At 47.0% G+C, this 26,190-nt stretch overlaps 1 protein-coding gene across 4 annotated transcripts in view; it reads left to right on the top strand.

Annotated features, from left to right (window-relative positions):
* GSN (gelsolin) overlaps positions 1 to 26,190 on the top strand; it is an 86,629-nt gene that overhangs the window by 37,708 nt on the left and 22,731 nt on the right. For 3 of the 4 annotated variants that reach the window (XM_077305512.1, XM_077305510.1, XM_077305511.1), the window contains exon 2: positions 25,494 to 25,695. In XM_077305512.1, coding sequence (XP_077161627.1) covers positions 25,503 to 25,695 — 193 coding nt within the window. In that variant the 5' untranslated portion in view covers positions 25,494 to 25,502. Of the gene's footprint in view, positions 1 to 20,717; positions 20,923 to 25,493; positions 25,696 to 26,190 lie in introns of those variants that run through there. The other variant, XM_077305509.1, reaches the window with a different exon arrangement.

Here is a 26,190-nt window from a genome sequence, read left to right as displayed (position 1 = left end):
CCTTTTCCTCTTCCCATGCTTCTTCCTCTTAGGAATACTTACCATAGGAATACTCACCTCCTCCTCTTCCTCCTCTTTCTCTTCCCTTGCTTCTTCCTCTTAGGAATACTCACCTTAGGAATACCCTCCTCCTCCCTCCTCCTCCTCTTCCTCTTCTCTTGCTTCTTCCACTTAGGAATACTCACCTTAGGAATCCCCACCTCCTCCTTCCTTGTGTGTTCTTCTTAGGAATACTCACCTTAGGAATCCCCTCTTCTTCCTTCTCCTCTTCTTCTGCTTCTGCTTCTTCCACTTCCTTTCTTCCTCCTCTTCCTCTTCCCTTGATTCTGCTTCTTAGCAATACTCACCGTAGGAATCTCCTTCTCATCCTCGGAGGCCTCCGCCTCCTGCTCCTCCTGGTCCTCCTCCTTTTCTGCTTCCTCCCTTGTGTGTTCTTCTTAGGAATACTCACATTAGGAATATCCTCCTCCTTTTTCACTTCTTCTTCTGCTTCTACTACTTCCTTTCTTCTTCCTCTTCCCTTGATTCTTCTTCTTAGGAATACTCACCTTAGGAATACCCTACTACTACTACTCTTCCTCTTCTTCATCTAAGGAATACTTACTTTGGGAATACCCTCCTTATCTTCCCTTGTTCTTCTTCTTAGGAATTCTCACCTTAGGAATTCCTTCCTCCGCCTCCTCCTCCTTTTCTGCTTCTGCTTCTGCTTCTGCTATTTCGATTTCCTTTTTCCCTCCTCTTCCTCTTCCCTTTATTCTTCATTTTAGGAATACTCTCCTTAGGAATATCCTCTTCCTCCTCCTCCTCCTCCTCCTCTTCTGCTTCTTCTTCTGCTCCTTCCTTTCTTAATCATCTTTCTCTGCCCTTATTTTTCTTAGGAATACTCACCTTAGGAATACCCTACTAGTACTCCTCTTCCTCTTCTTCCTGTTTGCTAGATTCTTCCTCTTAGGAATACTCACCATAGGAATACCCTCCTTCTCCTCCCTTGTTTTTCTTCTTAGGAATACTTACCTTAGGAATACCCTCCTCCGCCACCTTCTATTCCTCCTCCTCTTCTTCTTCTGCTTATGCTTCTGCTACTTCCAGTTACTTTTTTGTCCTCTTCCCCTTCCCTTTTATCTTCCTCTTAGGAATACTCACCTTAGGAATACCCTCCTCCACCTTGTCCTCCTTTTCCTCTTCTGCTTTTGCTACCGCCACTTATTTTTTCCCTCCACTTGATCTTCCCTTGGTTATTCTTCTTAGGAATACTCACCTTAGGAATACCCTACTACAACTAGTCTTCCTCTTCTTCCTCTTTGCTGGATTCTTCCTCTAGGGAATACTCACCTTGGGAATACCCTCCTGATCTTTCCTTATTCTTCTTCTTAGGAATACATACCTTAGGGATACCCTCCTTAGGAATACTCACCATAGGAATACCCTCCTTCTCCTCCCTTGTTTTTATTCTTAGAATTACTTACCTTAGTAATACCCTCCTCCACCACCTCCTCCTGCTGCTCCTGCGACCTCCTTTTCTGCTACTGCTTCTGCTACTTCCACTTGCCTTTTTCATCCTTTTCCTCTTCCCTTGCTTCATTCTCTTAGGAATACTCACTTTAGCAGTACCCTCGTCCTCCTCACTTGTGTCTTCTTAGTATTACCCACCTTAGGAATCCCCTCCTCCTCTTCCTCCCCCTCCTCCTCTTCTGCTTCTGCTTTTTCCACTTACTTTTTTCCTCCTCTTCCTCTTCCCTTGCTTCTTCTTCTTTGGAGTACTCACCATAGAAGTACCCTCCTCCTCCTTTTCTTATCCTGCTTCTTCCTCTGCGACTTCCACTTCCTTTTTTCCTCCTCTTCCTCTTCCCTTGCTTCTTCCTCTTAGGAATACTCACGTTAGGAGTACCCTCGTCCTCCTCCCTTGTGTCTCCTTCTTAGGAATTCTCACTTTAGGAATACCCTCCTCCTCCTCCTCCTTTTCTTCTGCTTCTGCTTCTTCCACTTCTGTTTTTCGCCACTTCATCTTCCCTTTGTTTGTCTTCTTAGGAATACTCACATTAGGAATACCCTCCTCCTCCTCCACTTCTTTTGCTCCTATTCCATCCTTTCTTCCTCCTCTTACTCTTCCCAGATTCTTCTTCTTAGGAATACTTTTCTTCTGCTTCTACATCCACTTCCTTTTTTCCTCCTCTTCCTCTTCCCTTGCTTTTTCCTCTTTGGAATACTCACCATAGGAATACCCACCTCCTCCTCTTCCCTTGCTTCTTCCTCTTAGGAATACTTACCTTAGGAATACCCTCCTCCTCCTCGCTGGTGTCTTCTTTTTAGAAATATTCACCTTGGGATTACCCTCCTGCTCCCCCTCCTCCTCCTCCTCTTCTGCTTCTGCTTCTTCCAGTTCCTTTTTTCTTCCTCTTCCCCTTTCCTTGTTTTTTCTTCTTAGGAATACTCACCTTAGGAATCTCCTCTTCCTCCTCCTCCTCCTCTTCTGCTTCTTCTTCTGCTCCTTCCTTTCTTACTCATCTTCCTCTTCCCTTGATTATTCTTCTTAGGAATACTCACCTTAGGAATACCCTTCTACTACTCCTCTTCCTCTTCTTCGTGTTCGCTAGATTCTTCCTCTTAGGAATACTCACCATAGGAATACCCTCCTTCTCCTCCCTTGTTTTTCTTCTTAGGAATACTTACCTTAGGAATACCCTCCTCCGCCACCTTCTCCTCCTCCTCTTCCTCCTCTTCTTCTTCTTCTGCTTCCGCTTCTGCTACTTCCACTTGCTTTTTTTGTCCTCTTTCCCTTCCCTTTTATCTTCCTCTTAGGAATACTCACCTTAGGAATACCATACCCTCCTCCTTCTCCTCCTTTTCCTCTGCTGCTTCTGCTACTCCCACTTATTTTTTTCCTCCACTTCCTCTTCCCTTGGTTCTTCTTCTTTGGAATACACACGTTAGGAATACCCTCCTCCTCCTCCACTTCTTCTTCTGCGTCTACTACTTCCTTTCTTCTTCCCTCTTCCCTGGATTCTTCTTCTTAGGAATACCCTACTACTACTCCTCTTCTTCCTCTTCGCTGGATTCTAGGGAATACTCGCCTTGGGAATATTCTCCTGATCTTCCCTTATTCTTCTTCTTAGGAATACATACCTTAGGAATACCCTCCTCAGGAATACTCACCATAGGAATACCCTCCTTCTCCTCCCTTGTTTTTATTCTTAGGAATACTTAACTTAGGAATACCCTCCTCCGCCACCTCCTCCTTCTGTTCCTGCGACCTCCTCTTCTGCTTCTGCTTCTGCTTCTGCTTCTGCTTCTGCTTCTGCTTCTGCTTCTGCTTCTGCTTCTGCTTCTGCTTCTGCTTCTGCTTCTGCGACTTTCACTTGCCTTTTTCATCCTTTTCCTCTTCCCTTGCTTCTTCCACTTAGGAATACTCACCTTAGGAGTACCCTCGTCCTCCTCCCGTGTGTCTTCTTAGGAATACTCACCTTAGGAATCCCCTCCTCCTCTTCCTCCCCTTCCTCCTTCTCCTCCTCCTCTTCTGCTTCTTCCACTTCCTTTTTTCCTCCTCTTCCTCTTCCCTTGCTTCTTCTTCTTTGGAGTACTCACCATAGGAGTACCCTCCTCCTCCTCCTCCTCCTTTTCTTATCCTGCTTCTTCTTCTGTGACTTCCACTTCCTTTTTTCCTCCTCTTCCTCTTCCCTTGCTTCTTCCTCTTAGGAATACTCACCTTAGGAGTACCCTCGTCCTCCTCCCTTGTGTCTTCTTCTTAGGAATACTTACCTTAGGAACATCCTCCTCCTCCTTGTCTTCTGCTTCTGCTTCTGCTTCTGCTTCTGCTTCTTCCACTTCTGTTTTTCGCCACTTCATCTTCCCTTTGTTTGTCTTCTTAGGAATACTCACATTTGGAATATCCTCCTCCTCCACTTCTTTTGTTTCTATTCCATCCTTTCTTCCTCCTCTTACTCTTCCCTGATTCTTCTTCTTAGGAATACTCACCTTAGGAATACCCTCCCCCCCTGTTCTTCTTAGAAATACTTACCTTAGGAATACCCTCCTCCTCCTCCTCCTCGTCTTCCTCTTCTGCTTCTGCTCCTTTTACATCCACTTCCTTTTTTCCTCCTCTTCCTCTTCCCATGCTTCTTCCTCTTTGGAATACTCACCATAGGAATAACCACCTCCTCCTCTTCCTCTTCCTCCTCTTCCTCTTCCCTTGCTTCTTCCTCTTAAGAATACTTACCTTAGGAATACCCTCGTCCTCCTCCCTGGTGTCTTCTTTTTAGGAATATTCACCTTAGGAATACCCTCCTGCTCCCCCTCCCCCTCCCCCTCCTCCTCTTCTGCTTCTGCTTCTTCCAGTTCCTTTTTTCTTCCTCTTCCCCTTTCCTTGTTTCTTCTTCTTAGGAATACTCACCTTAGGAATAACCTCCTCCTTCTTCTGCTATTTTCTTTCTTCCTCGTCTTCCTCTTCGCTTGCTTCTTCCTCTTAGGAATACTCACCTTAGGAATACCTTCCTCCTCCTTTTCCTCCTTTTCTTTTTTTCGCTTGTGCTTTTGCTTCTGCTTCTGTTTCTTCCTATCTTCCTTCTCTTCCTCTTTGCTTGCTGCTTCTTCTTACGAATACTCACCTTAGGAATCCTCACCATGGATCAATTACTCACATTAAAGTGCTTTAAAACCTTAAATAATCTTAGGAATATTCACCATGGATCCAGTTATAATCATTAAAGTATACTGAAGCCTTAAGGAATCATGGGAATACTCACTTTAGGAATATTCACCATGGATACCACACCACCACCACCTCCTCCTCCTCCTTTTTCTTTTCTTCCTTCTTCCATGCCTATTTCCTCATTTCTTCTTAGGAATACTCACTATGGCACCAGTTACACTCATTACATTATCATAAAGCCTTAAAGAACCATAGGAATACTCACATTAGGAATACTCACCATGGAGCAAGTTAGACTCATTAATGTATGAAGGAATACTTTCTTCTACTTCTACTTGTGCTCCTTCCTCTTCTTTCTCTTTTGCTTCTTTCTCTTCGCCTCCTTCCTCTTACTGTTCCTTATCTGTTTCTTCTTCTACTACTACTTCCTTCTATTGTGATTAAGATCAGTGCACTCTAATCTGGTGAACTAAGTTTGATTTCCCTCTCCTCCTTCATATCAATCCTGCTGTTTTGACCTTGGCCAAGTCACAATTCCCTTGTGGAGTAGTTATGTTAGAGTCCTCTCATCCTCACATACCTCACTGGGTGCCTGATGTGGGGAAAGGAGGGAAAAGGTGCTTGTATGGTGCTTTGGGAGGTAAAAGGTAGGCAAAAATGGAGTATAAAAAAATAATTAAACCAGCTCTTCTTGCCCTCCCTCCCTGCCTCCCTTCCTTCCTATTGCAAGCCACATTGAAGCTTCTTAAGGTAGAGAAAAGCAGATTATAAAACCCAACTTTCTATTCTATTCTTCTTTCTCTCTAGTGTTGAAATCATGATCTTGATACATGGCTCATTTCTTGTTTTTATACAGGTGGGTTTTCTATATTTGTTTCCTTCATCTTGAGATACAAGAGCAAGTGATCACCCGCTCAATGATTTTTCTTAATGCTGTTCTGCTTCCTTCAACTTACCTGAGCTTTCTCCTGAAGTGAACAAAAATTCCATTCTCTGGTAGCTGCTGAATCTCCAGGAGAGTGGTTTTCACAAGACAAATGCCAAGCACGATAGAAATAGATCCTCCTGAGAAAGAAAGGCGCTTCTATGCCAGGGGTGGCCAAACTGTGGTTCTCCAGATGTCCATGGACTACAGTTCCCATGAGCCCCTGCCAGCAGGGGAAATATAGTCCCCTGGACATCTGGAGAACCACAGTTTGGCCACCCCTGCTCTATGTGGTGATTTCTACAACAGCAGTTTTAAAGTGGGATGCTTCCTGATATCTGAGAGGAGTCTTTAGTTTGGTTTCTGTAGTCTCTGTACATGTCTTCTGCCATAATCTTCCTCTTCCTGCCTTCCTTCTTAACTCACCCGGGACAGGGGTAGTCAACCTGTGGTCCTCCAGATGTCCATGGACTACAATTCCCATGAGCCCCTGCCAGCGTTTGCTGGCAGGGGCTCATGGGAGTTGTAGTCCATGGACATCTGGAGGACCACAGGTTGACTACCCCTGACCTAGGACACAAGGTGACTGATGAACAGAAAACACTTCCAACAACATAATAAAGTACAGAGCAAGAATAAAAAACAGCAACGGAGGCAGAGAGTTGAAAGGGTGAAAAGATTCAAACACTTACAACAAACCAGAAGCAAACTGAAGTTTGGCAAGGAAAGCGCAGACTGGATTTCCACATTGGCTTGTTTGTTCTTCTTGTCACTTTTTCACTTCACACTTTTGGTCTTGCTTTCTTTGTGTCACTTCCTTTCCTCTTTATTTTGTTCCCTTTTCTATTTTCCTTTTCCAGTTGTTGATGTCCACCTCACTTTCACTCACCCCATTCCTCCTCTTCATTCTCTGTTTCATCATGATAATATTTTTAGAAGAAATATCTCCTGTTCCCCAAAATACCTTGGGCCAGACCCCGCAGGGTGTGGCGGTTACAGAGTGGTAAACTGCAATCTGAGCAACCAGGTTTGATTTCCCTCTCCTTCTCCACCCGTAGCCAGCTGGGTGACCTTGGGGCCATTACAGTTCTCTAAGAGCTGTTCTTGCTAAGCGGACCGCAGCAGGCTAAGCAGTTTGACTCGACAACCTCTTTGGGAGCACCCACAGAGCAATGGGGCGGTTGGATAGGTATGCCCGCCTCTGCCCCCCCCCCACCTGCTCTTTGTCAAGGATTCTCGGGCACACCTGTCACATCTTGTGGTACTGCAAAGAATCTTTTGGGCCAGCCAGACTTTTTCATCTTTGAGAGTTTCCACTATCTGCCAGGAGTCACCTTTTCCGCTTGAGTCCCTGTCTTTCCCTCACCACAACTTTGTCCATCTCTTCTCAGGGGCTGCCAGGCTGCCCTTTCCCTACTACAGAAGAGTACGTACCTCATAATAGAAGACAACACATCATCAGTATCTTGATTACATCACAATCATATGTCCCCAGGGCCATCCTGCAATGCTCCTGGGAGGAGAAGGTTGCCAATGCCTGTAGATTTTTGCTCAGGGTGCAGCCTGCAGAGAGGGGGTGTTGGGACCACAGTTGGGGTATAATGTCATACTGTCCACCCTCCAAAGCAGCCATTTCCTCCAGGGGAACTGATGTCTCTAGTTTGGGAACCCTCGCTGTGGAATCGTAAACCTCAGTTCTGGCTGAACTTGCTATAACCATGCTCCAAAAGCAAAATTGGCATTGAAGTGTTCTCTAGGGAAGCAAGGGATTTGGGGGGAATCTAGTAGTGTAAGCAGAACCCAGGGCAGCATGAATTCAGAGGACACTTCTGCAGGTGCTGTTGCCCCAGCCCGGATGCTACTGGGAAGCAGGTTTTCCTTCACGTCCGCATAGCATAATGGCGTTTTCTGGCACTTCCTGGTTTTCCCTGCTTTTCTGTGATCTTCACTAAACCTGCTTTAGCACAACATTTGAGGAAAGTTTGCAACAAAAACTGGATGACCTCTTAAGTGGGTGGCAAAGTCTAAAGTTTCATGGGTATGCCTATATAGCAAGCATTTCCCCTCTGCAAGAATGTAAGAAGAGTGCTGCTAGATCAGACCAATAGTCCATCTAGTCCAGTATACTGCCTCACCCAGTGGCCATCCAGGTCTTCTGGCCAGCCAACAACAAGGCATAGCGGCTGAGGGCTTCACCTGGGGGCTTTCCGCACCGGGATCCTTGTAGCAAATTATTTGCTGAACGAAAAATCGCCATTTAAAATAGTGGAATTCGTCATTATGCATACCTGACTTTGTAGTGGAATCCAGTTGCGTTTCCATCGTTTCCCACAGGCTTCCGGTCTCAGCAAAAATCACTAGAAAGGAAGCGCTATTGCCAAGCTCGTCCCGCCCCTGGCCGTCAAGCAGCCAATGGGCAGCCGTTAGCATGCTCCCAAACAGCCCCTTTCCCTTTAAGAAAGGTTTTTTAAAAAAAAAAACACACCCATTGCAACGAATATGTGTTGATTCGTTGCAACGGAGAGACCCATCCAGCTGGCAGGTGTGTTTGAGCTGTTGTTTCATCGTTGCCACGCTCCCCCGAGTGAAAAAAAAATCCCCCCCCCCTCACGGGCCCGATTTTCGGCCGAAAACAGTGTAAAAAATAAAGGGAAAATACATCAGCAAACGGGCTTCTCTGTTGTTTGTGCTTTAGTGACTAAACAGCTCTGAAGAGGGACTGAAGCCAGGGAAGCCTCTAAACAGAGGCTCGCTCGGAGAAAAAAAAATGGCAATCGCTTCGCCGGAAGATCAGAGGAGAGAGCCAGGGGGAGGGACTTTGTAGAAACCACAACAATGGTAACGCACAGAACTTTCCCGCTAGTGTTGCAGATTGGTTGCAGGAGTGTAGCGCTTTCCGGAGGGTGAATCCACTTTTGGGGATTTCCCTGAAAGCGCTACAAGGAAGCGCTTTTTGCGGATCGGTTTCAGGTGTGTGGCAGATTGTCAACGACGTTGTGCATAATGGCAAATCAGTAGCGTTTTCAATTGGCAACCATTGTGCGATTTTGAAGGCGTGCGAAAAGCCCCCTGATGTTGCCTCCCGGCTCTAGGATTCAGTGTGTCTGAATGTGGCTAGTAGCTCAACCACCATGTAGAGGCTAGTAGCTCAACCACCATGGCTAGTAGCCATTGATAGATTTACCCTCCATAAATCTATCTACTCCCCTTTTTTATTCTTATTAACATCCTGACATTCTGACATCCTGGCAACAAATTCTACATTTGAATCACTTTCTGTGTAATGTCGTATTTCCTTTCGTGTGACCTGAACCTACTGCCCATCATTTTCATGGGATGCCCTCAAGTCCTAGTTTTTTGGCTCTAAACTGCTAATGATCTTGGTTGCCCTCCTCTGCTTTTTTCATTTCTTCAGTGCTGTTTGTGAGATCCAGTGAGCAGAACTACACAGCATTCCAAATGAGGCCCCCACCTTCAGGCTGGTGTCAATCACACATGGTATCTGTACATTTGCCAGACTAATTTAAAAATGACTTTGTAGTTATATATATTTATATGCTTTCTAAGAGCCTCTTGTGGTGCAGAGTGGTAAGGCAGCAGACATGAAGTCTGAAGCTCTGCCCATGAGGCTGGGAGTTCAATCCCAGCAGCCAGCTCAAGGTTGACTCAGCCTTCCATCCTTCCAAGGTTGGTAAAATGAGCACCCAGCTTGCTGGGGGGTAAAACGGTAATGACTGGGAAGAGAATGGCAAACCACCCAGTATTGAATCTGTCAAGAAAACGCTAGAGGGCATCACTCCAAGGGTCAGACATGACTCGGTGCTTGCACAGAGGATACCTTTACATCTATCTATCTATCTATCTATCTATCTATCTATCTATCTATCTATCTATCTATCTATCTATCTATCTATCTATCTATCTATCTATCTATCTATCTATCTATCTATCCTAGATGAAGGCTCATGAGATTGAATGTTCCTCTATACTAAGGAATCCCCCCACATGCTGAAAACTAACATTTCAGACTAAAGTAGAGCCCTTATCGTGCTAGCTATCCATATGCAATGAATTTTGAAGCCGTTTTCCATGTTGTGGCAAATATATCAGTCATATGTACACGGATCAAGACATATGATAATATCTGTCATGAGTATGCATTATGGTTTTCCAGATACACATCAAATTCTTGCCTTTTGCATTAGAAGAAGAAGAAGAGTTGGTTCTTATATGCTGCTTTTCCCTACCCGAAGGAGGCTCAAAGTGGCTTACAGTCGCCTTCCCATTCCTCTCCCCACAACAGACAGAAAATTAGTTGGTTTCATTTCTATTGGGGAAAAAGTGTTAAAAGAGAAAATCAGTAGTGTTTGCTCGCCCCCTGTTGATCAAATGTAGAAGTGAACTATTTGCAGGACCTAAGAAATAAAACAGAGGGAAGGTGGCATTGGCATAACTCAATCTTGTTAGATTTCATACAGCAGAGTCAGTATTTGGATGGGAGACTACCACATCTCCATCAGAGCCAGCTTGGTGTAGTGGTTAGTAGTACGAACTTCTAATCTGGCGAGCCAGGTTTGATTCTGCACTCCTCCACATGCAGCCAGATGGGTGACCATGGGCTTGCCATAGCACTGATAAAGCTGTTCTGACCGAGAAGTGATATCAGGGCTCTCTCAGCCTCAGCCACCTCACAGGGTGTCTGTTGTGGGGAGAGGAAAGGGAAGGCGACTGTACGCTGCTTTGAGACTCCTCCTAGAAGAGAAAAGTGGCATACAAGAACCAACTCGTCGTGGTGTCATCTGATTTACATGTGTGTGATCCATATAGAAATGAAATATTCTTTTTTTGTGTGTCTTTGCAATTTTTATACAACACTGAATTCTGTGAAATAACTTGTCCCACAACCTTCTTGTTTCTCATATGGCTTGGGGGGGGGGGGGGGAGTTGGAACCAAGAGGAAGAAGAAGGGTTGTTTTTTATACCCTGCTTTTCACTTGCCAAAGGTGTCTCAAAGTGGCTTACAATTGCCTTCCCTTCCTCTGCCCACAACAGACACCCTGTGAGGTAGGTAAGGCTGAAAGAGCTTCTGACAGGACTGGTCTCTGATAAAAGCACTATCAGTACTGTGACTGTCCCAAGGTCACCCAGCTAGCTGCATGTGGAGGAGCAGGGAATCAAACCCAACTCTCCAGATTAGAAGCCATTGCTCTTAACCACTACACCATAAGTAGGCGGGATTTGGGGCATGGAGGGACACCACTTTTCCTTGCAAAAATGAAAAACTGCATTGTGTCCTGGGTCCATCACAGCCTCCTGTTGAAACTCCAGGTCTCTAGCTCTCTTGGTTTCTTCCATGCAGCCTGGACCTCCCTAATGAGGATTCGAGGGTTATTTTCCTGACTACTTTCCTTTTGGGCTGGGGGTTGGGTTGTCAAATATGGGATAGGATGGGTGGGATTTGGGGCAGGGAGGAACCTCAGTCGAGTCCAGTGCTATGGGGTCCCCCTCTCCAAAGCAGCCATTTTCTCCAGTGGAACTGATTTCCATCTTCTGGAGATGAGCTATAATCCCAGGAGATCCCCAGGTCCCACCTGGGGGCAGCCATCCCTAGCTGGGGGTAAGGCTCCAGGCCTTTCCTTCTGGTAGGTGTTTGTTTGGGGAACTTCCTTCTCCCTTGGCAACTGACTACAAGCAGTTGCATGAACATGAAGATCGGGGCCTGTTATATCCCTTCCAATAGTAAAGGGAACAAACAGATCCTGTATCTCTCCAAGACCCATACCATTTCACATCTCTCCAAGACCCATACCATTTCACATGGCCATTTTGATTTTGGCAGAGGAATGGCTAATATCTTTGAATTCTATTTGCCTGTCAGGTATTATGACTTGTGTATTCACACATCCTCTGTGGATTAAAGGCCTGGCAGCTCCAACATCTACCATTCCTAAAACAGTCTGGGTTTTGACTCTCGCTTGGTTCTCTACCAGTTTCATTCATCTCTGCTGCCTTTGTTATTAGTCCCCCACTCCTCAGAGCTCTCTTTAACATGGAGTTCTCCTTTTGATTTTAGCAGTTAGTTTTGTAATGTCCCTTTTGACCATCACCATAACACATCACCTCTTTTTAGAGCAATTACATCTTGTGTGAAAGGGACACATTTTCCTGTTGTTTTTTTTTTATTGGTTTCTGTCTTGTGTGTCTGTCTCCCCCCCAGTTCTGGCTTCTTTCTTTCTGGAGCTATAACACCTTTTGTCCACCTCAAATATATGGGAGTTAAATATTTGCTACTTGCTGGTCAGCAATCCCTGCATCTTTATCTACGGTCTCTGGAGGTTTGTCTTTGATCGATACTTCAACTTCCCTGGGTATCTGATAATAAAACTGATTGGAAGCCTTTATATCCGCTGTTTTTTCAGCACTATCTACCTTGTGCTTTGAAGCCATTTTTTTCAAAGGACCCTTTAAAGTTTCTGCAAATGATTCCTCAGGTTGGGGCTGCAGTTTTGTAAACATTTTCTTGAAATATTCAGGACCCGAGTGAAAAATTAAGACAGTATGCTTCCTTCTTTTGATGATACTTACACTAATCAGACAAGTTCCCTTGAATGAGACTGGAAATATACCTCATGAGGTTTTCCTCTTTCATTCTCCAGTTCTTGGCCTTCCTCACAAAGTCTTCTTCACCTTAAGCAGCCTCTCAGTGTTGCTGGCTGGATCACACATATATTCAGGGACTGTTTATTGCCCCTTGTGGCGCAGAGTGGTAAATGGCAGAAATGCTGTCTGAAGCTGTCTGCCCATGAGGCTGGGAGTTCAATCCCAGCATCTGGCTCAAGGTTGACTCAGCCTTCCATCCTTCTGAGGTTGGTAAAATGAGTACCCAGCTTGCTGGGGGGTAAACGGTAATGACTGGGGAAGGCACTGGCAAACCACCCCGTATGGAGTCTGCCATGAAAACGCTAGAGGGCGTCACCCCAAGGGTCAGACATGACTCAGTGCTTGCCCAGGAGATACCTTTACCTTGATTGCAGAGATTCCCAACCAGGGATCTGCGGAACCCCCGGGGGTCTGCAGGAACTCTGAAGGGGGTCTGCAGCATTTCCTCTCCTGCCTTCATGGCCACAAGCCAAGGAACTGGCCACTTCCACTGTCACTCCTCCCAAGTCCTAAGCATGAGTTCTTTCCTGGCTTCTGTGCCTGGGACTCCCAGCTTAACCAGCCTCCTGTCTCTCCTCCCTTCGGTCCTCCTTAAGCCTGCCTGTTCACACAGGTAGTGATGTCACTTCCCACGATATGGTACTCTGGGGGGCATAGCAGGGAGGCGTGGCCAGCTGACATCACTTCCAGGGTTCCTCAAAGCCTAAAAAATTACTTCAGGGGCTCATCCAGGGTCAAAAGGTTGGAAAAGATTGGTTTGCTGGTTTGTCAAGTGGGGAGATTCGTTTGCTGGGACTTTAGTGCTAGAAGAGAATATTTAGAGCAGGGGTAGTCAACCTGTGGACCTCCAGACGTCCATGGACTACAATTCCCATGAGCCCCTGCCAGCGAACGCTGGCAGGGGCTCATGGGAATTGTAGTCCATGGACATCTGGAGGACCACAGGTTGACTACCCCTGATTTAGAGGAAGGGTTGATAGGAAAAGTAGATTTTATGAGGAAACTGGTTTCAGTGGGCAGGGGAATGAAAAAAAGTTGTTTGCCTACTCAGCTTCTGCAATTTCAGCTTCTTCCTGCTGCCAAGTCATAAATGGTATCCTGCCAGCTGGCCGGGCATATGATGAGGAGAAAGTTGATTTCTTGGGGAAGGGGGGAATTCTGGCAGAATTCATAACCCCCTAACAAGTCCCTTGGTTTGCAGAATGTACACTATTGGCTGGGAATACATAATGCAAATGAAGCATTTGGGCATTTTCCCCTCCTGGTCGAGGATGGGGGTGGGGGGCTGACTGCCAATCCATGTGGACTAGAACCTTCACATTTCTGTTAATGCTGAAGTTCTCTAGATGTTGAATTTTGACTCCAGAATTGTGTGACGTGCCTGCACAGATTATGTGCCTTGTGCTGTAGAAAGGGGGTGGGGAAGACTGTAAATTTGCAAGAGGGGGTAGGTAGGAGAAGGGATAATTTGGAAGAAGGTACTAGAAGCAAAAGTGGGATATTGAACATACCCATTTAATTTTCACAATATTGCACAGCATGAACAACTAGCAGATGCAGTGTGGGACAGTGAAGCTGAAACACTGCAGCAGGTGGATTTCACTTGGATTTCACTTAGGGGTGCCAGCCTCCTGGAGATAAAGCCCACTGAGGAAAGTCTGAAGGACTTGGAGAAGAGGAAGGGGAGAGGGGAAAGGATTGCTGTCTTTAAGTATTTGAAAGGTCATCACTTAGAGGATGGTAGGGAGCGGTTCCTGTTGGCAGCAGGGGATAGGACACACAGTAATGGGTTTAAACAGTGTGTAGAATGAGGCCATGAGCCTCTTGTGGCGCAGAGTGGTAAGGCAGCAGACATGCAGTCTGAAAGCTCTGCCCATGAGGCTGGGAGTTCGATCCCAGCAGCTGGCTCAAGGTCGACTCAGCCTTCTATCCTTCCGAGGTTGGTAAAATGAGTACCCAGCTTGCTGGGGGGCAAACGGTAATGACTGGGGAAGGCACTGGCAAACCACCCCGTATTGAGTCTGCCATGAAAACGCTAGAAGGCGTCACCCCAAGAGTCAGACATGACCCAGTGCCTGCACAGGGGATACCTTTACCTTTACCTTTAGAATGAGGCCAGCTGCCTGAAGAGGTGGTGAGTTCCCCCACTCTGGCAGTCTTCGAGCTGGACAGCTACTTATCCTGGATGCTTTAGGCTGATCCTGCATTGAGCAGGAGGTTGGACTAGATGGCTTGTATGGCCCCTTCCAACTTCAATGATTCTAGGTGGGACCCTGGAGATATAGTTCATCTCCAGGCAACAGGGATCAGTTACCCTGGCTGCTTTGGAGGGTGGACCCCATAGCATTATACTCTACTGGGGTCCTTCCCAGCCCCAAATCCCACCCACTCCCAGCTCCAACCCCAAAGTCTCCAGGTATTTCCCAACCCAGAGCTGGCAATTTTAAAAGGTGAGCCAGAAAAGGCACCTTAGCAACAACTGTCTTAAGTTCTAGCCCCTGCAACCACAAAGGCAGTTGTGGACATATTATTGTGGCTTGTGTGTGAATGCAAAGGAGTGTGACTTGTGGTTTAAAAATCAGCCCTGTGGCTTGGGGAACTTCACTAGATGAAGTAGGAGAGATCTATGCTTGGGTCTCCTGATGCTGTTAATGTCCTTTAAATCAGGGGTAGTCAGCCTGTGGTCCTCCCTGCTGGCAGGGGCTCATGGGAATTGTAGTCAATGAACATCTGGAGGACCACAGGTTGACTACCCCTGCTTTAAATGATCCTGTGGGAGGCAGTCTGGATCAAGGCCGTGGCACTTGGGCTCTTTACCTCCACGCTGTTTCCAAGAGAGGAAACGGATCCCCCACCCACCCACCTGCCCTGAAAGAAGACAAGTTGCTAATGAATTATTTGCTTTTTTGTGGTTTAAATGTCATTTTTTTAAATGGTGTTCCGGAATGAAAGCCAAATAGCAGAACTGTTCAAAACAATTCCTCTATGCAAGATTATTCAAGGGGATAATAATGTATTACTTTTTTAAAAAGTGGGTTTCATCTTTTCGCAATTCTGTTTAACGTGCTTGATTATTGAGTTTACTGTAAAGGTCCCATTCTCCCCCTGGGCCAACTGTGGGAAATGGTAAGCTCTCCCAGAGGACAGCAGCCTGCATGGTACAGGTTAGCCTGAGCTAAGCAGGGTCAGCCACAGTTAGTCCTTGGATGGGAGATGGCCAAGGAAGGCTGGAGTTGCTATGCAGAGGAAAGCAATGGCCTCTGCACCTCTCCTGCCTTGAAGGCCCCATGGTTGCAGGTGCCATGAGCTGGCTGTGACTCGACTGTGCATTCTTCTTGCCCTCTTCCCCTGGAAGGCAGCTGAGATCAGGCCAGGCAGGAGCAGACCCTGGATGTAGGAGCCGGAACCTTGCTGCGTGGAGCTCCAGGATTATGCTTGAGCTCGGTCGGAGAACTAATAGCTCCACTTCTTCCTGTAAGCAGGTGCTGCAAAGACCTTGAGATTGGATGGGACAGGAAGTGCAGGATACTTCAAGGTTCCCACTGCACAGTTAGGGATGCCAGTTCCCAGGTGGGACCTGGAGATCCCTACTGTAGTTCAGCTCCAAGTAACAGAGATCAGTTCACCTGGAGAAGATAGCTCCTCTGGAGGGGGGACTCCATAGAATTGTTCTCCACCAAGATCCTTCCCCACCCCAAATCCTGCACACTCCCAGCTCCTCCCACCCCACAAGTCTTGAAGTTTCCCCAATCCAAAGTTGGCAACCCTATGCATATTCTTCTGCCTTTTGGCCTGGGGTTCTGGGGAAGGTTCAGGGGGGCTGCTGGTAGTGCATGCGTTCACTTTGGTCCACCGGCTGTTGAGCAGGGCCTTGCTATGATAGAGGAGCCCTTGGTTCTTTGCTTGGAGGAAACCTCAAGTGCAATGGGGACATAGTTCTCCCCACCCCTGACTATTTTTCCTTACAACAAACTTTTGAGGTAGGTTAGGCAGAGCGAATGACCGATCCAAAGTCACTCAGTAAGTTTGTTTGTTTGTTTTATTTATATACCGCCCTCCCTGAAGGCTCAGGGCTGTTCACATAAAATAGAAACAATACAGATAACTTAGATTAACAACAATGAAGGAAGTGAAATAACAAGCAACATGGAACAGTAGAAAAATGTGGGAAACATTAAATTAACTCATTCTGATAGCCTAGTGCAGGGGTAGTCAACCTGTGGTCCTCCAGATGTCCATGGACTACAGTTCCCATGAGCCCCTGCCAGCAAATGCTGGCAGGGGCTCATGGGAATTGTAGTCCATGGACATCTGGAGGACCACAGGTTGACTACCCCTGTGGGTTGGGCGGAATTATGGTGGATGCCATAGGAGGGAGGCTCAGGAGGAGTTTAATGGAGGAGTGAGGCTTTGATTGTGGTTCTTCCAGCATTCTAGCCATGGCACCAAACTGGTTGGTTGTATTGGTTTGGTTGTTTGTTTAAAAGACGCAATACCACCTTGAGACACAAGGGAGGGTGGTTTACAAATTCATTAAATAAATAATAGTAATAATAATAATCACAACAACAGGTTTATCAATATACAGGCCGAGCAATTATGTGGGAGGGGGCAGGGCCGGATTTTCCTATAGGTTAACTAGGCTTCAGCCTGGGGCCTCAAGATCAAGAGGGGCCTATATTCCACATTTTTAATAAAGGTTACTACCAATCACAACATGTTTCATTTAACATATTGATATATATCACAGTAATGATGTGTTTTATTGTCTCTCATGTAATTTACAAACTTAAAAATGGGAGGTGAAATGGCCACATAAGTGGAATAGCCTAGGGCATCTTTTCATGTAAATCCGGCCCTGGGAGGGGGTCATCTAGAACTGGGTTACATAAAATAGGCCAGCATCTATGAACTCGGAATGTTCCATTAAAAACTGGAGTAAAGATGAATGTTAGAAACAAACAACAGAAGATGTTTGTTTATTATTAAATCCAGATGTTGGATCAACCATTTCAGCAACTGGCATATAGCTATTGAGGACTAAACATCCTCGGATTGGTTACCTACCTACTGAGTAATTGCAGGAAGCTGGGTCTTTATGATCTAGGCAGCTTCTACTTTTTAACAGTGTAGCAGCATGTGCATTTTGATAGGTCTTTTGTATTCCCTGTTTTTACGAGTACTTACAGGTTTACAATATTTAGTAACAATTATAGTGTTTTTCTGGGGGTTTAAGTGTTTTTGTATCTGGCTTGGAGCCATATATATCAATACATCTGATAGGTCTTTTGTAGTGTTGAGAAAGCTGAAGAAGGATTTGGGGATCTGTTTCTAGAAAGATCCAGTCACTGTATCTGCAACTAGCAGGGAAGGAAGAGGGGGGTGTATTGTGTCCGCCAATACAACTTCCCCTTCCCCTTTCCCTTTAGTGATTAGAATGTTTGTGAACATTCCATTTACATCAAAGCAGGTAATGCAATAGCAAATTGGGCGAAGGAGTTAACTTTTAAGTCACAAACCACACACAGTTATTACTCTGATGTATATTTCCATAAATATGTTGTAATGGGTATAAACTACATGTAGAATGGTACTGGCTAGCTATGGGGGGAGGGGCAATTTCACAGTTGGAGTAGTCCAGCAGTGAAATCCACTGCCTAAAGAGGTGGGGAGCTCCCCCTCACTTGGCAGTCTTCAAGCAGTGGCTGGACAGCTACTGATCATGGATGCTTTAGGCTGATCTTACATTGAGCAGGGGGCTGGACTAGATGGCCTGTATGGCTCCTTCCAACTCTATGACTCTGTGATGCCCATATTAAATGCCTATACAGTTCTGCATCTAGTTAGGTGCTTATCCAGATGTATCCATCTCCTTATGGCATAGAAATGGAAGGAGACACTGGGGCGACATAAACCACAGTATTCCCCATCAAGCACAGAAACCTTGTTACATCTCTGGGACTGCAAGTGGTGGTCATGCCACAGTCTTATCCCTTGGACAGCATATACTGCGGGGACCTCTCTTGGTTTGCAAGTTGTGACTCTCCCATGAATTCTTTGCCCACCTGGGAGATGGGCGGGGGAGAAAGAACACCAGCAAGATCAAGACACAGACTAAGAACAGAAGGAAAATCTGAGAACATCCATGGCTGTTTAGTTCACTTCTTACGAAAGACCTTGAAAAAAAATGGATGGCCGGTTCTTGGCCCAAAGGGGGGAGATTTGAAGTAAGTATGTCCCAGTGCTTTTGCCAACTCAGAGGGGAGCGATTGAGCAAGATAAACACAGTGTTCTAGAAATGGCAACCCCCTGAGGAGGCAAGAAAGTTCACTGTTACTTGAATCCCAAAGAAGAAAACCCTTGTTGCTGGAGATCAGCCAACTGCTCAGCAACACACAGTTGCGTTTGTGTGGACTGCAGGCGTGGTGATCTGTTTGTTCAGCCTTCTTTGCTTCATTGGGTTGTGGTCCCTGGGGAATCCTTTAGTGAGTCAGAGGGTACTATGCGTGTCCAGAACTAGCCCAAAGGAAATAATTTTCTGCGGCCTCCCCATTTACCAGTTCTGTTCTCTCCTTAAATGCTGAGTTACCTTCTTAAGTGTTTCCTTAATTTTTCCCCCCAATAGTGGATTTAGTACAAAGAAGTCAGAAGCAGGGAATGAGGTGCAGGCTGCCACTATGATGGGGAACATTGAGGGGTGGTCTTGCATCCTACTTCAAATCTCACCCCTTTTGGCCAAGAACCGGCCATCGATTTTTTTCAAGGTCTTTCGTAAGATGTTAACAAAACAGTTGTGGATGTTCGCAGATTTTCCTTCTGTTCTCAGTGTGTGCCTTGATCTTGCTGGTGTTCCTTCTCCCCTTCCCATCTCCCAGAGGGGCAAAGGATTCATGGGAGACTCACTACTTGCAAACTAAGAGAGGAACCTGTCGTTCTGCCCAGGGAAGCTCGCTTGACCTCAACCAAGGCCAAAGCTTTCTCCATCCTGGCCCCCCCACCTGGTGGAACAAGCTCCCAGAGGAGATCAGGGCCCTAATGGAGCTAAAACAGTTCTGCAGACCCTGCAGAAGGGATCTCCTCCGCTAGGCTTCGGCTGAGGTCAATCACCTCTCATTGCCCCTCCCCCCAGCCTCTCTCCCTCCCTCCTATAGAAACCACTTCCGATCCGTCCAACCCACAGGACCATCAGTTTGCTAATTTAATGTTCTCCCAGTTGTTCTTCCAATCTACTATGTTATTTATTGTTACTACTGTATTATTATTGTACAAATACTGAGTTATCTGTATTGTTCCAGTTATGTAAACTGCCCTGAGCCTTCAGGGAGGGTGGTATATACATATAATAAATACACATGCGCGCACATGCACATGCACGTGCACACACACACATACATGTGCAAGCTGTAGCCCTGTTCCATTTGCTGGCCTTCATTCTCTCCAGGTCCTTGCAAAATCCTCTGCATATTTTCCAAATTAATGCTTCTTCTCAGTGAGAGTTAAATTCCCACGCAGCAGCAGGCCTGAATGTGGAAATACCCAGATCTCTGCTGAACTGCAAAGCTGGCCGGGGATTTGCATTAGAGATAGGGCATGCATGTGGGATGTGCATGCTTAACCCTTACATGTCTGCTGCATCCTGCTCCAGGCAGGTTCCGGAGACACAGTTGCTACTTTGAGAGAAGAAAAGAAGCTGGAAGTAGAGATCGCAGGGCTGGGGTTAGAGATGCCAGTCCTCAGGGGATTCCCTGGAATTACAGCTCATCTCTATACTAATAGATCAGGGGTAGTCAAACTGCGGCCCTCCAGGTGTCCATGGACTACAATTCCCAGGAGCCCCTGCCAGCATTCGCTGGCAGAGGCTCCTGGGAATTGTAGTCCATGGACACCTGGAGGGCCGCAGTTTGACTACCCCTGTAATAGATCAATCCCCCTGAAGAAAATGGCTGCTTTGGAGGGTGGACTTCCAAGCATGATTCTCCACATACATCCATCCCTGCCCCATATCCCACCCACTCCAGGTATTTCCCAACCCAGAGGGAAGAATCCTGTATCCTCATGAGTGGGCTGCTTTTCTTTTGCAAATCACCTGTTTACCTATCATCTGGGCATGGAATCAGGGTCACTGTGGATGTGCAGGCAGTAGTGAATTTCCTGCATTCTGCAAGGGGTTGGATGAAATGAATCCAGAGGTCCCTTCCAATTCTGTGATTCTACCTGCCTTGTTGCCTGCCTGAATTCCCAACTTTTGTCCGCGGCCCAAGGTGAATGCTGATATTAACACAATGGCCAGCAGTATCCGTTTGCTGTGAGAGCATGTTAGTTGACTCCTTTCTTGTCTCCTGAGACACAGAAACAGCCTCTGGGCTGCCTGGAGCCTCCTCCAAGAACACAGGCTGTACACAGGCGTTCCCCACAGGAGGCGATTCTGCAAGAGCTGGGCGTGCCTGGGATCAAACTCCTGCCAAGAATTGCGCGTTTTTGCGAGACAGGAGATAAAAGGCAGACACGGGGTCTGTCCGGTCCCTCTTTCCTCTGGCAGCTCCTGCCGGCTGAAGAAGAAAGCTGGGCAGGTCTCCGTGCATAGAAAACGGTGTGAGTTTTTAATAATAAAAAGTCTGTGCAGTTAAACATGAAGATGCCGCCTGTCTGGGGACTCACCTCTCTTGCAGCTGTTGTTTTGCTCTGCGCCATGGTAAGTGAACATCTTTCTTGAGCGTTTGGCTCCTGGTGTGATGCGGCAGTGAAGAGAGGAAGGTGGGAGTCTGGTTCCCAGTTCAAATTCTCCTGTCTGCTGTTATCTTCTTGGATGGTCGATGGTCAAGCCTCTTCGCTTTGGCCCCACTGTCTGTGACTGGGGTGGGTGGGGTGTTAAGACTGTTCTCCCTTATAGGCCGGCTGGAAGGATTATTTCCCTGATGCTCACAGAGTGCTTTAAAGACTCCTGTAGCTCTGCATCACTGCTGAGAAGGTTGCCTTGGTTTTTGGCAAGGGCTGCTTTTTGACCTCTAGAGCAGATTGGATCATCTTTCTTCTTGACCAGGATGAAGGGAATATTAAGGGGGAAGACCCAGGTCCAGGCAAGATCCAGGTTTAACTCCCTCCTCGGTTCCAGTTTGGTGTAGTGGTTAGGAGTGTGGACTTCTAATCTGGCATGCCAGGTTCGATTCTGCGCTCCCCCACATGCAGCCAGCTGGGTGACCTTGGGCTAGTCACAGCACTGATAGAGCTGTTCTGACCGAGCAGTGATATCTGGGCTCTCTCAGCCTCACCCACCTCACAGGGTGTCTGTTGTGGGGAGAGGAATGGGAAGGTGACTGTAAGCCGCTTTGAGCCTCCGTCGGGTAGGGGAAAGCGGCATATAAGAACCAACTCTTCTTCTTCTTCTTCTTCTTCTTCTTCTTCTTCTTCTTCTTCTTCTTCTTCTTCTTCTTCTTCTTCTTCTTCTTCTTCTTCATACTTGGTCCAGTTGTTCTCACTCAGCTCAACCTACTTCACAGGGTTGTTGTGAAGATGAACTAAAGGATGAGAGAGAGTCCTTTGCCTGACCAAAACCTCTGTTGGGGAACAGTAATATAAAATAAGGGTTCCCAACTCTGGATTGGGAGATACCGGGAGATTTTTGGCATGGGGAGAAAAACTCCAAGGCTCATTCACTGCTTTGAATATCTTTGGGAGAAAGAGACGGTGGAAGACCAGGGTCTGGATCTTCTCAGTGTTTTTAAGAAACCAAATCGCACTCGTGCAGAGCCTCCTTCTGATCCAGTGCCATGCCAGGGGGAGAGAGTGACTTATTGCTTGTCTTTTTCTGTTAGTTTGGGGTGAAACTGTGCGGGGCTGGGCGTATAAAAGCATTCCCTTCCTGGAATTTACTTCTTGTAAAAAAAATAGACCTCTAACTCACTGAACCAACAGAATCCTCACTAGCGGACTGGTTGATAAAGGGAAAGGTATCCCCTGTGCAAGCACCGAGTCATGTCTGACCCTTGGGGTGACGCCCTCCAGCGTTTTCCTGGCAGACTCAATACGGGGTGGTTTGCCAGTGCCTTCCCCAGTCATTACCGTTTACCCCCCAGCAAGCTGGGTACTCATTTTACCGACCTCGGAAAGATGGAAGGCTGAGTCGACCTTGAGCCGGCTGCTGGGATCGAACTCCCAGCCTCATGGGCAGACAGCTTCAGACAGCATATCGCTGCCTTACCACTCTGCGCCACAAGAGGCTCTTGGACTGGTTGATACTCCACTCTAAATGAATGTAGCCTAGCCCCGTCAGAAGAGGTCATCTTGGAGGCTGTACTGACAGACAGTCTCACGTAAATGCAGAAGTGGCAACTGACACGGTGACCCAACAAGGGGCTTTCAAGGCAAGTGGAAACTGCAGCTCATCTCCAGACTGCAGAGATCAATCCCCATGGAGAAAATAGAATCATAGAACCATAGAGTCGGAAGGGGCCATACAGGCCACTTAGTCTAATCCCCTGCTCAGTGCAGGATCAAGCTAAAGCATCCAGGATAAGTAGCTGTCTAGCCGCTGCTTCAAGACTGCCAAGGAAGGGGAGCTCCCCACCTCCTTAGGCAGCTCATTCCAGTGCTGAACTACTGTGACTGAACTTCCCCCCCCCTTGCTGCAGGTCCTATCCTGTGCTGCCAACAGGAACCACTCCCTGCCCTCTTCTAAGGGGCTTTTCAAATACTTCAAGAGAGCAGTCCCGTTCCCTGGGTTGGATTCTGTATTATACCACATGCAGCCAGCTGGACAACCTTGGTCCTGTCACAGTTCCCTCAGAGCCCTCTCAGCCTCACCTACCTCACCGAGTGTCTGTTGTGGGGAGAAAAAAGGGAAGGCGATTGTAAGCCACTTTGAGACATATGAGGCCTGCTAGGTCAGTGGTCCCTACCCCCGGTCCGGAGACCGGTACCGGTCTGTGGATCAGTCGGGCCGTGGCTCCTCCTCGTCCTCCTCCCCGGCTGCTGCCTCGGGGGCTGCCCTGCCACTCTGCCGCCAGCTCACCTTTGGTGCTCTCCAGTGGCCGCCATGGCTGGGGCTCCCCCTCAGCATGGCACTGCGCAGTTGCTGCTGGCAGAGCCCCCCAGCAGGCGGTGGGAAGTCAGGGGCGCTGGTGGGAAAGCAAGTGGAGCAGGGGCTCAGGTGGCGATGACGTCCCTCAGTAAAAGACTACACCCCCCCGGGCCTCAGCATAATTTTCAAGCGTTGACCAGTCCCCGGTGATAAAAAGGTTGGGGACCACTGTGCTAGGTGACCTTGGACCAATCACAATTCTCTCAGAGCTCTCTCAGCCCCACCTACTTCAGAGGGTGTTTGTTGTTGGGAGAGGAAGGGTAGGCAATTGAAAGCTATTGTGAGACTCCTTTGAGTAGTAAAAATCTGGGTACAAAAAACAGCTCTTCTTCTTTACGCTTATATATCAACAAAATAGTGCCCTTCGGACCAGAGAGAATCCCCAGTTGCAAAAGATTTTGAAATGTTTGGCTCCTGCGGCTATTTCATCATTTATGATTTGGCCCCTGGCATAGTGAATTGTGATCTAGGAGCTGATAGCAGTTTGTCTGCCTGCAACTCAGAAGCATTGGGAAACAAGCTAATTCAAGGAGCAGCAGCTAGCAACAGTGCTCTCGCTTGCAAAATAAATAATTGGTGGAAATAAACTGGGCATCAATAGCATGACATTATAGCTAGACCTGCTAGGGAAGCCCTCCGCCTCCCTGCTGGCAGGGAAATTTCAGTCAGTTGTGGCAAGGTCTAGCTGAGTTTACCAACGGAGAGCCGCCGTCAGTTTTTCCTATGGAGAACACTAACTCGTACGTGGTTTTGTATAAGCCAATTGTAAAAACAACATATGTACAAACACTGCTGTGAATCACTCTTCAAGTCATGCATGGTATCGTGGTTAAGAGCAGCGGCCTCTAATCTGGAGAACTGGGTTTAAGTCCTCCGTAGAGCAGTTCTCTCAGATCTCCTTCAGCCAAGGAGTGTCACCCTATCTCCAAGGGTGTCTTTTGTGGGGAGAATGAAGGGAAAGGCATTTGTAAGCTGCTTTGGGACTCCTTCGGGTAGTAAAAAGCAGGGTATTAAAAACAGCTCTTCTTATATCTTCTTGTTATATATATACAGTGTAGGCTCTGTGTGGTTTTAAGAGGGTTTTATCAGGGTTTTACTGTGGACTACTGTACTCCACCATGAGCTGTCATCTGGTGTGGCTGGTAATAAATCAAGATTGATTGATTGATTGATTGATAATGAATGCTGCCAGGCATTTGAGGCTATTTTCAGGTGTGAAGGCTGACTCTGGAGTCAAGCTTCTTCTCTTGCTTGTTTGTTAGCTCTTGTATTTTTACACTTATTTACAGCAATTCACAGGTCTTGATTCCTGCCTTAACCCAATCTCAACCTTTATCACAAATTGCCTTCTCCCTACCTATACATAATGGCTGAGGATGTTCTATTTCACTGTATCAGAGTGTGCATGAACACAAAAGCTTATGCTTTGAAACTCCTTTGGGTAGTAAAAAGTTGGGTGCAACCCCCCCCCCAAAAAAAAAAACCCAACCAGCCATGCTTCTTCTTTAGTTTAGAAAAAGAAGAGTTTTAAAAAGTAAATGCTTCTTTGCCACCTGCACAGAATGTAGCGGTAGCCTCAAACTTACCAAAACAAGATTAAACAAATTCAGGGAGGACTGAATCATCAGTGTCTATGAACTAGCATGGCTAAATGGGATCTCCATTGCTCAAAGGGAGCATACTTCTAAATACCAAGGGCCAGAAGTATGTAGGTAGGGATGCCAACCTCCAGGTGGGATTTGGGGATCCTCCAGAATTACAGCTCATCTCTAGACTATAGAGGTTAGTTCCTGTGGAGAAAATGGATAATGTGGAGGGTGGGCTCGATGACATTGTACCCTCCCTGAAATCCCTGTCCTCCCCAGACTCTGTCCCCAAACTTCCTGGAGTTTTCCAACCTGGATCTGGCTACTTTATCCCCTGTCCCTACTTGTAGGCCTTCTGCTTGACCGTTATGGAAAGCTGGATGCTGAACTATATCATCTGATCCAGCAAGCAGCTTCTTCTGTCTGGGACATCTGGGAAAAATCTGCTCTTGTCACCCCTTGCGGATGAAAACCGTTCTCTGGAAAAACCCAGCAACCTGGCACCGGAGGCAGCATAAAAGAGCAGCCGAGCACAAAGCCTTCCTTGTAACGGAGCAAACTCAACGGAGTTGTTGTTTTTCTCTCCCTGTCGCCTCTCAGCCTGTGAGCATGGTGGAGCACGCGGAATTCCTGAATGCTGGAAGGGAGCCTGGCCTCCAGATCTGGCGGATCGAGAGGTTCGACCTGGTGCCGGTGCCCCGAAACTTGTACGGGGAATTCTTTACCGGAGATGCCTACGTGGTCCTAAACACCATCCGGCAGCGCAGTGGGAATCTGCAGTACGATCTTCATTTCTGGCTGGGTAAGGAAAACTCTTTCTGGAGGGCTGTACGGTCTCTTCCCAACAATTAAAAGCATTGAGAGCGGGTGGCAAGAGTCCGTAATCCTTTTTATGGCCCACTTCCTGGCCAGGAAGGAATTCTCCAATGTCTTCGCCCCCCGCTTTCATCATTATTTATAAAAGTAAAATCGCAGATCAGTTTTCTGTGATCTATTTAGAACATTTCTGTCCTGCCTTTCCACCCAGTTCAGGGTTCCCAAGGGGGGGGGGAGGCGGGGCAGGGTTGCCAGATCCAATCTGGGAAGCCCCTGAGGATTTGGGGATGGAGTCTGGGAAGGACAGGGACCTCAAGACGGTGGGGACACACACACACACACACACACACACACACACACACACACGATGCTATAGAGTTCACCCTTCAGAGCACTCATTTTTTCCAGGGGAACGGATCTCTGTAGTCTGGAAAAAGGCTGTCATTCCAGGGGATTCCCAGGTCTTACATGGAGGCTGGCA

Source organism: Paroedura picta, chromosome 12, assembly GCF_049243985.1.
Source record: "Paroedura picta isolate Pp20150507F chromosome 12, Ppicta_v3.0, whole genome shotgun sequence".
In the NCBI taxonomy this organism is placed as follows: domain Eukaryota; kingdom Metazoa; phylum Chordata; class Lepidosauria; order Squamata; family Gekkonidae; genus Paroedura; species Paroedura picta.
The sequence above is the reverse complement of the archived record's forward strand: the minus strand, read 5'-3'. Positions and strand labels throughout refer to the sequence as shown.